This window comes from Diadema setosum, chromosome 14 (assembly GCF_964275005.1).
Source record: "Diadema setosum chromosome 14, eeDiaSeto1, whole genome shotgun sequence".
Classification (NCBI taxonomy): Eukaryota; Metazoa; Echinodermata; class Echinoidea; order Diadematoida; family Diadematidae; genus Diadema; species Diadema setosum.
The window spans coordinates 31856096-31868461 of NC_092698.1; the positions used below are offsets into that span (position 1 = coordinate 31856096).

Consider the following 12366-nt stretch of genomic DNA (forward strand, 5'->3'; position numbering starts at 1 on the left):
CTGTTAACCCCCGCAAATGTAACTTTATTGTTTTTAGTAATCGTAACAAATCATACGACACTGATTTTGTTAAAGTGAAATTGAATGATGTTCAAATTCCCAGGGTAGAGAAAACTAAATTTCTTGGTGTTATTTTAGATTCCAAATTAACATGGAAGCCTCATATACAAGAGACAGAGAAAAAAATATCAAAGAGCATTGGTATTATATCCAGACTAAGCTACATGTTACCTACTGATGTATTACGGATGTTATACTCCACTCTTGTTTTGCCCTATTTGTCTTATTGCAACATGGTGTGGGGAAGTACTTTTCAGTCCAGTCTAAAGAAATTGACTTCAAAGCAAAATAAAATAGTAAGAGTTATACATGGACCGAACCCGAAATCTAAAGCAGGCCCGTTATACTCAAAACTAAAATTGCTTACTTTGAAAAATATCACCACCTATCAGCAATGTATTTTTGTATATCAGTGTGTCAACAAACTTATGCCTGACCATTTTGTTCAATTGTTTGATATCAATCAGAATGTGCATAATTATAATACACGCTCCTCGTCATTAATGCATTTGCCCAGACCCAGAACCATGTCTTACCAACATAATATTCGTTTTGTGGGCCCCAAGAAATGGAACAATTTATCTAAAGACATAAGAAATGCACCATCTCAAAATTGTTTTAAGATAAGACTCAAGAGAAAGTTGTATTCATCCATATAAGGTATAGTTTATAGTGAGGGCTGCTAAATTTCTCTTAAAAATGAAATACATGTGCATGTACAGTATGTACAATGTTGCCTTGTTTGTTATAGTATTACAAGTGTGTGTTTTAGGTTCTCTTTACCTCTCCTTAATGTATTTTTTTTTTCTTCTTTTTTCTTTTCTTTCTTTTTTCCTTCTTCCTATCTGTTTTCCCTCCTGCATCCCTAGCTTTAGTCTCTTATGTATCTGTACTTCGTCCTGTAAATATGTGTATTTTAAACAAAAATGTCTTTTTAGCTATGTTTCAATCAGATTCAACTACATTTTCAAATGTTAAAGGTGCACTCACTTCAAGCTGTGCTTACTGAGTTGTCACCTCCAGTTTGTCATTACTGAATTGTTACTGCTGTTACACGAATTGATCTGGAAATAAATGTTCTATTGAATTGAATTGAATGATAGCCCAATTTTCAATACACAATGCGGAAGCGTAATTAGCAATGTCGCCGTGTGATTAGTTGTCTAAAATTTCTTGGAAATGTAAAGAGAATTCATTTTTCCATCCAAGATGAAACAGGGCAGAACTGTGATGTTAGATTTGTAAGTTGTATCTCAAATCTGCTTCCATGATAATGAGAAAAATAACATGAAGGCTGTATGAAGAATTCCTGTGTCACAGAAGTATAACCTCCTTGCTTGAGAGTCATGAAACTTTTATACGTCAATGAAGGGAACATAAGGTCATCAGAGAGGTGGAAAGACACGTCTTCACACTGCCACCATACTTATTCGGTTTCAGCTATGATTGAAAACAACCCATATGTCATGCGCATATCACAGATAATTTTGTGATTAAAGGAAGTTTGTAACTCGTGTTAATCGTATTAATGTTGTTCGAAATAAAACTTTGTACGAAACTTTTCTCGTTTCTGTCTGTTTTTCTATAGCGAGTAACATTATTGTCTGCAATTCATTATCTTTTCAGAATATAGTTATTCAAAAAAATAAAAGTTTTATCAAACGTATACAACAGACACTTTAATTTTTCTACCCCGCGTTATGCTATATTAAACGTTAATACGGGCAAAGGCCCGCAATGGATGGTGTCCATGCTATTTTATTGTTGTTGTGTTGTTTGGTCGAGAACGTTACAACTATACCCTCCCCCCCCCCCCCCCACAAACACACAAACAAATGCTAGTTGTCCCACTCCGACCGTAATAACGAAGTCCTCCGGACAAAGAGGAAATAAAGATTGGTGTGTATAGGTCAGTGGGGGCACTCATGAGACCTTAACATCAACAGCTCACTCATCTGATCCTAAATTACGTAACTTCTACTAATGATCATTGTTTCATGAAAATGTTTTGAGTGAAAGTTTACCACTCGTTTTACACACGTTTTCGATTTTACTCTTATACTTCTGAAAGCTAACATGGGGTGGAATTGCATTATAACTGCCAGGAAAATGTTTGTACAATGTAGTGTTCCGTACGTCTCACCCCCCCCCCCCCCCAAGCTGTCGTGATGTTGTAGACAATACACGTATGCATATGCAAAACTTGGATAATTTTAGCAACAGATCGTCTGGAATCAAGCATCATCACACACTGTCTGTAGCCCTTGTGACGTAGCGACCAGGGAATACCCCAAGATGGTGACGAGAAAGCATGGATGACTTATGTGGTTTTCGTGCATTTTGAACACAGGCTATAACTTTAAACTTTTATTTTCTCTGAAGAAAAAAAAAAAAATCTGCTCCAACATATCGTATACTGCGTGTTTTTTTTTTTAACTCAACAATATATATTATATGAATGTATAATTATATAGTTTTATTTACATATATCTATATCCATAAAACTCTGGATCCGACTTTAGGGAGACAGTGTGTTGGAAATGTGTACTAAGAAAGCAGTAAAGCATGGAACTGAATGGGATACACGTATAGTTGAAAACAGTATAGTTAAAAACAGAATACTTGAGACATTGTCGGCTTAAGGTTGTGTGTATCATACGTATGTGTGTGCGTGTCTATGTGTGCATTTCTGTGAGAGGTTCCTTGCGCAAAACCAAAAGATATCGCTCGTTTGAAAAAAAAAAGGAGACATATTACATTAATGTATTAACAAACATTTTTGGCAATGTGGAAAATAAGTGACCAAAATACTTTTTCATATCAGTTGAAGAGCTTACAAGCAATGACATTATTTCATTACCAAATTGATATTAACATTAAATAGATATAAGATAAGAAACTTGATTTTGCTCTTAAAAACCGCTTGCTTTTTCGTCTTTTTTAAACATTTGTTTATTTCTTCTGTGGCATCTCCCTTCAGTTGTTATCTGTCAAAGGTAGTCGCTTCCTGGTGGTCATCATGTTTCTTGTAGCGTTCAATTTTTGGACATAATTTTTATGTTGTTTTCCCCTTCAACTTGACTTTCTTTAGCTGTGAGGTATAACAATGAGGTCGCGTGAGGTATATACACGGTCATGGATCTACTCCGAGTGCCAAGCGTGGGTCCTTTACGTCAAAGTTAGGTCATTGTCTTTGAAGGCCGGAAGACTTCTATATCCACAATCAACGTACCCGGCAGATTACTTTGTCCCAAATTTGGAACTGTTGAATTCAGTGCGTTAGTGTACAATGAAGCAGTGAGACATGGATCATGTTATTACGTGCAACGACGAAAGCATTGCCATATCATTTTGATTATAAAATGATTTAAAAGCATATTAATATATATTCCAGGATAGGCCATCCGACTCTTTTGCTCTATATTTTCCACATATATTTCCAAAATAGTATGTTCCAGAAGAGATCATGAAGGCATCTTTTTTGCTTAAAAAAGTATTTAGATTAATGAATTCTTGCGATGATTTGTTGTTAATGTTGTTGTTGCTGTTGCTGTTGTGGCCTTTGCAACTGATTGACAAATTGGCCTTCATCGACGTAAATAAGCACCGATAATGCAGTATTTTAGTAGTGGCAATGATGAAAAGGAGTATCATTTTAACAAGCCAGCCCGCTGTAGTCATCAGGGCAATTCAAACAACAGGAACATCTGTCTGTTTTTCATCTTTCTGCCTGAGTGTTCTTAGGAAGCTTGACAATGTTCCTTGGATTCCTATCAGTTGGTAAATGTCCTTGCTGAGACAAGAAGTATAGATCAAGTCACGACTGCCATATGGCAGGCATAGTCAGGTACTTCGGTTATACATCCGATATTGATGTATATTAGATATTTATTGGACAAAAATCTCAATCTGTGTGTGGTCATTAATGAATTATGACTTGTGAATACTGCATGGAATTTATAAGTTTAGCATCTATTTTCTCTCTGTCTAGATATAGAGTAACGACGACGACAACAACAACAACAACTTTTTCATGGTCCGTCATTATTCGTTATTATTACACCCAAAGCATTTTATTTTTCTTCTGAAAGAAAATGTCCTGACTTTTTTCTTTTTTTTTCTTTTTTTTTTGGGGGGGGTGCATCTAGTATTGGAAGAGACTGTTTAAAGGGGCCCTGAAATCCAAATGCACGTTGATTTGTGTTGATTTATGATGCCCTCAACATCACTTTTGCGGTGAAACGATTATCTAGAAACATTCCATATATTTTTAACGATTTTTTTCTTCTATTTTTCTTCAGATTACTTGGGAACGCCCCAAAATAATCCTTCCAAACCTATCAATATTAATATTCTTGAGATGACATCATCTGTCAATCATTGCTAAAGTACTGAAATGTTTAACAAAAGACATTGGAATGCACCTTCCCTCGACTCAGCATAACTTGCATGTTCCCTCGCCATGTCTTTTGTTAGTCACATTACTATGACAGAAACATGTAAGTTATGCTGAGTCGAGAGGAAGGTGCGTTCCAATGATTATTCGATCATTCGACTTCACCAAATATCGACAGATGCCAATAGAAAAACAGTACCACTACCCGTGTGACACCGACCTCAATATGGAATCCACTAATATGTTATTCTATTTCAAGACGTAAATTATCTTTCCGGGACAGGACTATGACAGACGGCATATGGCGGAAAATTACTTAATGACCCTTCTCATTTTTTTTTTTTTTAATGGCTGCACAACAATCTTTGACTGATATATTTTCATATAGTGAGACTGTGCACATGTGGATGTTGCCTTTTTTATTACGTTCTAAGAATTAACGGTATGAGTTGAATTGAATTTCATTTGAATTACATTAGATCCCTGTTATTTGTTCGCAAAGGTACAATTTCCATGACTGGATGAAGCGGATGCAACCATTAAATATCATTCTGTGGGTCCTTATTTCGTATTAATTTCTTATTATGCTATGTCGTGGCATAATTTTCTGAGCGTAATAAAGTGTCGCATCAGGAAGAAAGCGATTGTGTGTAGTTCGGGATATAAGAAGAAAGCGATTGTGTGTAGTTCGGGATATAAGAAAGGTTATCTATCTCACGCATACACCCAAAATGTATGCCGAAACAGAACACCAGATCGATAGTCAAAGCATTTCTTCAATATAATGGAAAAGAGTGAAACGAGTTATATTTCACTCATTACAAGTTCAAGTAATCATACTAAGAGAGCATAAAAAGCATGAAATATATCAGTGGCTTAAAAGAATCCCTGTATTTGCAGGGAAAAAAAACTATTTACGAATACCATCGTGGAAATAAGTGTATGATAAGACTTAGTGTATAAGTCAACAACAGTAACTTTTATAATGTTTTAATGCATTTATCTACTTTCAATAAGAAATGAATAGACGTACATGCATCTCCGTATCAAAGATTAATTTGACATATTAATATGAAATTGCTCATATCATGGTTGATATTTAAAGACTTAACTTGGCTTAATATAGTGTTTATGCCGCCGTATCGAACATTACGCAACGCTTATAGTTTGCTGCATTCCTACTGCAAGATCCATGTACTTGGTGTTGCAAAAAACGTTTCCAACTTTTGATCCGTAATAATTCAAAACTATATATCGGATAACACTGACATTGATACACTATATAGTAGGCAATAGCTGGAGACTGTACACTTTTGTTGGAGGCAATTTAAAAATGAAAGCGTAAGTCAATTTCATTAAATTCAAGATGTATTTTTAAGTTAGGGTTCAGATTTTGCTCTATTTTCAACCTTCTGTACAAAACATTAACTTTGCACAGGGCTCAATTGGTGTGCATTGGAGTGTGTGGTTAACTTCCAGACAATGGTCCTGAACAATGGCCAGGGTTTGAATGCTCTATTACTTATTCATGAGAAATTCCACTATCACAGCTAGTTTTTATTCATCCTGAAATGTAGTGTATGCAAGCACACGAAAACATGTGTTGACTTTTTTTTTATGTGTATGCATTTTACCCTTTACCATGAATTCAGACTAGCAGTGCCCAGGCCAGGGGGTATCTCACTGAGCGGCGAACGTTTGCGAACGTAACGAATTAATTTGAGATTTGCCAATTTTTCTGACGAAAAATCAGGGTTCGCTTCTGTCATTAGCGACAGTTAGCTACTTTTTCAGCTTGTTTTTGCGATGTTTAGCGACAATTAGCGACACTTGAGCGAATATTTGCGAAAGTGTAAGCGAAACACAGGTGGCGACTATTAGCGACTGCTAGCATAATGTTAGCGACAGTTTTGCAAATATTATCAACTGTTTGCCAATCCCTTGCGACAATTTGCGAATGTTTTGGGACCTGGAAAAGTACCAGGCGATTATGTATAGTCAGACTCACAAAACGAACGTACTACCTTCCACTGCATTCAGATCTCTTGTGACCACCGTTCAAGATGGATTTCCAGAAGATCTATCCTTGAAGAGCTGCTTTTATACATGGCTGTTGTTACAGCTATCGTGCAGCTTAATTAAGAGAAAGAAAAGAAAGAAAGAAGAAAAGAAAGACTGTTTTGGTCAGAGAGTGGTTGCTGCAGAGGACAGACTTTGGTCAATATGAAAATCTTTTGCAGCAATTACATGACGGAGATGTCAAGAGCTTCAAGAACTTTCTATATGACAAATTTCTCTCAATTTCTCAATTCTATATTGGAACCATAATTATGGTCACTTGTTTGCTAGCAGTGGCGCATCAATAAAAAATGTTAGCGACACCGTTTTACGACCGTTTGCGAATTCTTACGAGTGTTTTGCGAATGCTTGTAACTGTTAGGGAAAATACAAATTCGCAAAAAATTTTGAACATGTTCAAAATTTCTTTGTGACAAGAAAAACTACTTGCGAAAATAAAAACCGTTGGCGAACTTTCTTGCGACTTTTAACGAACCCTTTGCAACCCTTTACGAACCCTGGCGAAATCCCAAATTCGTTTCGTTCGCAAACATTCGCCGCTCAGTAAAGGCTGTATCTCACCAACGGAGACGTCTCCGCGACGTCTCCAACTTATCAGTCGCAGCAGTCGCGGAGAAGTCTCCAACATAAAAATGGCTTGCGGTCTCACCTAGGAGACGTCTCTGAGACGAGTTATGGCAGGTGTCAAAAATTTCAAACATGATGGAGCCGTTGCAGGATCACCTGACTTGATCTAGGCAGGATGTCAGCACGCAGATGGGTCACGTGGTTTCTAAAGTAGGTCAAACAGCGTCAAATAGAGTCGCGGAGACGTCTCCGCGACCTCTCACCAGTTTTTGTCGAGCCCACCGGAGGTGAGGGGAGACTAAGGGATCGCCTGCGGCGTCTGTCCGTCCGTCGTCAGTCCATCGTCCGTCCGTCGTCCGTCCGTCTTCAGTCGTCTGTCCGTAACGCTACAAAAACTTCAATAACTCTTTACTCTGGGCTTCAATTGCAATCAAACTTCGAGGGAAGAGGGGTCATACAAAGTTTCACATTAAGGTCACCTCAAGGTCAAAGCTCACAGGCAGGGGTCAATGAACTGTAGGGCCCAATGTTAAGTTTTTATGGCGCGTTTCTATTATGTGTCATAACTTTTGATCCATAGGTCCGTTTGTGACTAAACTTGGATGGTAGATGTCCCTTGGGGAGTGGATGATCACCACAAGGTCAAAGGTTACAAGCAGGGGTCAACGAACTTTTAGAGCCCAATGTTAAGTTTTATGGCGCGTTTCTATTATGGGTCATAACTTTTGATCCATAACTCTATTTGTGACTAAACTTGGATGGTAGATGTCCCTTGGGGAGTGGATGGTCATCACAAGGTCAATTGTCACAAGCATGAGTCAACGAACTTTTAGATCCCAATGTTAAGTTTTTATTGCGCGTTTCTATTATGGGTCATAACTTTTGATCCATAGGTCCATTTGTGACCAAACTTGGATGGTAGATGTCCCTTGTTGATCGGATGGTCACCACAAGGTCAAAGGTCACAGGCACGGGTCAACGAACTTTAAGGGCCCAATGTTAAGTTTTTATGGCACGTTTCTTTTTTGCCATAAATTTTTGCCCTTTTATATCTCTTGTTATCTGTTATATCTCTTTTTTTTTATCTGTTATATCCCATTTGCGTACAATTTCTTGTATGCGAATGGGCGAGACACCTTGTTCTGGTCTCCAGCAGGTCTCGGCGACGTCTCTGAGACGTCGCGGAGACGTCTCTGCAACCAGCAAGATCTGGAGTTGCGAACTAGTCGCGAACTAGTTTCAAGCCCGATGAGATACCCCCTTAAGATACCCCTTTTATGAATTACTAATAAAGCGTTCAAGTGCCTTGAGGCAAGAAACCAGAAGCCTAGTCAGCAGAGCTCTGAAAAGGTGATATTCGGTGGCATTCATGTCTATTGTTCAGGGTCATTGTAAGCACACACTGACATTCACATCATTGGTTCCTGTGTAAAGCTCAATTTTGTACAGAGGGTTTAGATTTGACCAAATCTGGAACTTAACTTTAGAATTAATCATGGATTTTATGAAACTGATCCATGCTTTCATAGTCAAATCACCTCCAACAAAATTGTACACTATTCAGCTATTAGTCATATCAATGACAGTGATATCTGATATATCGTTTTCGAGCTATTAGGGATCAAAAGTGGGGATTTTTTTTTTTTTAACACCTAGTATGATATATGTTTTGATTCATACAAGTCATAATCTCGACAAACACTTCGATGCGTAGTATTTTTTGTTTTGTGGGAAGTAGTCCCGGTCAACCGCATCACATCGGTGACAAAAAAAGAGTACATATACTTTATATTCCTGCTCCGCATCTTCAGGACTCCTGTTTACACTTCCCTAGAGTGTATGCATAACGTCTTGTTCCAGTCAAGGAGGTAACTCCTTGATCCAGTTAACGCGTTCCACGAGCATAGATACCCTGACGTTCGTCATCAACGGGTCGACATGACACAACCACAACGGACGTTTGATGACACCCTGGTCGAGCTGGGAGAGTTTGGTCGCTATCAGATCGTGATATATGGAGTTCTGTGTCTTTTTCAATTTGTGATATCATGGCAAACCCTTGTCACGGTATTCACGTCTGGCGAACCGGAGCACTGGTGCGCAGTAAGTCAACATTTTCCAACGAATGTGCATTTGGTCAACAATGGATATAGCTATTAACATGTCGCTATAAAATCTCATTGTCTTCATTTAGTATCCCTGGCAAGTGAGGGTTCACAAGGTATGCCGCACAACACTTCAAAATTTGTTGCCCAGTTCAGCCATCAAATCAAAACCATTTACTTACAAATTCAAAACGTCACTCATGCATAGCATGACTGTCATTCGGGGTTATTTTGAAGCCGGTCAGGGGTTATCATTCAATTGGTCATTCATCGACCTGAACAATGGCCCTTGATCACAACAAGGCCAATGATTTGATTAAACACACAAGTCACAGAAATGGAGCAGACACAAGTTGTCCAGAATTGGAGCAAATACCGTTCGAACACTGAGCAAACTAGTTTCATGGTCTCAGCACTTACCATGTGCTTATCAGCCGAGTGTTAAAAGTAGACCTCAAGAAATCCTACTCTTTAACTTAGAGGCACAACGAATATATAAGGCCGTTGTAAAGGACAGCAGCTCTTAAAAAGCACAAAAGCAATATAAAGTAACAAAGAAAATCTATTTCAAATTTTTATTGTCGTCTAATACTGTTGCAAAGTAGTGTGTCGGGCATTAATCTTTTACCGTGATTTGATTTTTTTTCTTGGGTACCAGGTAGTCGTATGTGTGTTTGATGATTTTGCATGTTGTGGTAATACAACTCCAGTATCACTACATCTTTATGAAAGAGTTGAAACTCCAGGCTATATACAGCCTTTTCCCTGTATGTACGTATCAAGCTTTCTTTTATCTTACCTCTGTATCTGCAGTAATCCGTTTATTACATTTACTGATATATTTCTTTCGCAAGGTTTCATAATTTTGTCTCTCGGGTTCTGCATGTGAAAAAGTAAGGATATGACGATGTTTCCAAAATATATAATTTTCTGACAAATATCAAACTAAAGTGAAACTGACAACTGAAATTGGCATTGAAAGATGTAGAACAAATTTGTGTTGGAGAGGCGTATCTATCATCCTTTCATATGAAATGACTATAATGAAATGACTAATTTAGTCATTTCACCGAAGTTCAAGATAAACAGTAATCTGTACGAGGATGACCGTGACTATCTAAGGCTTTACAAGTACATATAAATCGTATTTTAACTGATACAGGGTCATAGCACGCCATGATGACGTTAATGATGTTAATTACGTAATAACTATCAAAACTGGCCGAACCGCCATTTCGTCCGGTCAAAGTGCTGAGATAAACACACACACACAAACACACATACATAATCGCTTAAACGTGCGCGGGACACTCATAGAAAACACACTAGCTTGATAATATTACCACTTTATCGTGATATTTGTAAAGCGTTAGAGGATATATGTATATATATATATACATATATATATATACATGTATATAAATATATACATTAAAATTGTGAATATGTTTTATGAGATGTAGGCCTACATGAATGGAAAGATATGCTTCTCTTCTTTCATTTGATACACAACTCAATGTTCATTCAAGGTCATTATGAATGAGTTATAACAATGGACAGTGGTGGTACCAAATTTTCACTTGCCCGCGCAAATTGCGACTTTGAGTGAGTTTCCAGACTTTTACCATTATCTTTTTTTCGAAAAACAAAGTTCTTGACTAAAATAACTTTCTCCTTCATATGAGACCTTATGCGTAAAATACGACTGACGCATGCTCGAGAAAAATGGTGAAGTGACCAATTCTCAAATGCAACAAGAGCGCTTCGAGTAGCACTAGTTTATGCACATATTGAACATTATTTGCTTCATAAGAACTATAGGAATTAAACTGTTTTCTTCTGTCGGTAGAGCTCGTATTGTGCGGGATGAATTAACAGCGTTAATTATGCTGTCCAAGTGGATACAGAGTGGAAGGGATATTTGAAAGCGTTGTCACTCTTTTTTAAAATCAGTTTTCAGGTCGATACCGTCCCAAGACTTTAAGGTCCCGCTTGGCGATACGAATTAGCAACAAACGCCATTAAGACAACACCCCAGTCGCGATTTCAAACAATGTCGACTAAAGGTTAAGTTAAGATATGGCAGCATCGAAAGGATGTTTGGAATAAAATTTTGACAACAATAAGTACAGCTCCAGACTACGGACTCCGAACCTCATTCAGGCTTTCAATGTCGCAAAATGAAGAGAAAGAAAGCCCATTCACCTTGATATAAAATGCTCCTTATCATGCCTATACATCTTGATGACACAGAGCGATTAACGTGTGTGGAACATATGGGATGCTTTTGTTCACATGCCCTCCCCCCCCCCCCCCCCCCCCCTGATTATGGTGTGAATTCAGCGTTCTATAGAGAAAATAGGTTAGGGATGGAGGAAGACTAGGAGAAAGGGAAAGAGATAGGGAGACAGAGATACTGACAGACAGACACATTGGCCCGAATTCACGAAGGTGGTACAATGCATGGTTTAAACTATGGACAAAAACCATGGAGCGCCAAGTGTCGCACGGAATATTTCGTTACGAAATCGGTCATTTCATCGACAAAATGACCGTTTCGTTAACGAAATGTTCATTTAGTTACAAAATGTTGTCATCTCGTTACAAAATAACCATTTCATCGACGAAATGACTGATTTCGTAACGAAATATTCGATGCGACACTTGGCGCTCCATGGTTTCTGTCCATGGTTTAAACCATGGTTTCATTTGTACCACCTTTTATACATATCATTATTAAATGACTATGTAGCTAGCACAATGCATGACTCAAGAGCGACGTTTTTACTAATCTAATAGGTGGTATCATAAGATTCTGCCTTAAGAATGTATTTTAGTTACTTATAGTGATTTGTCACAGTAGCTTATAACTTTTGAAATTAGTTTAAAATACCTCTTGCGGTAAGAGACATGATAATTTTTTTTTTCAGGCTTACAGCACGTTGTATGTTGTTGCTTTGGGAGAAAGAAAAAGAGCTAAGTTTTTATTCATTCTTCATTCATTTTCATTATCATTTTCAACAAAGAATATAAGTGTACAAAACGTATCATGCAAAAACAGAGCAATATACTGTACATGTCTACACGTATATCGAAATAAAGTATAAACACACACTAAATTGTGAAGCCGAGATGTATGATATCTACTATCTACAATTT

General features: G+C 37.7%; 1 protein-coding gene across 1 annotated transcript in view; it reads left to right on the top strand.

Annotated features, from left to right (window-relative positions):
* The first annotated feature begins 9040 nt into the window (after positions 1-9040).
* LOC140238289 (uncharacterized) overlaps positions 9041-12366 on the top strand; it is a 30188-nt gene continuing 26862 nt past the window's right edge. The window contains exon 1 of the mRNA XM_072318225.1: positions 9041-9205. Coding sequence (XP_072174326.1) covers positions 9041-9205 — 165 coding nt within the window. The remainder of the gene's footprint in view (positions 9206-12366) is intronic.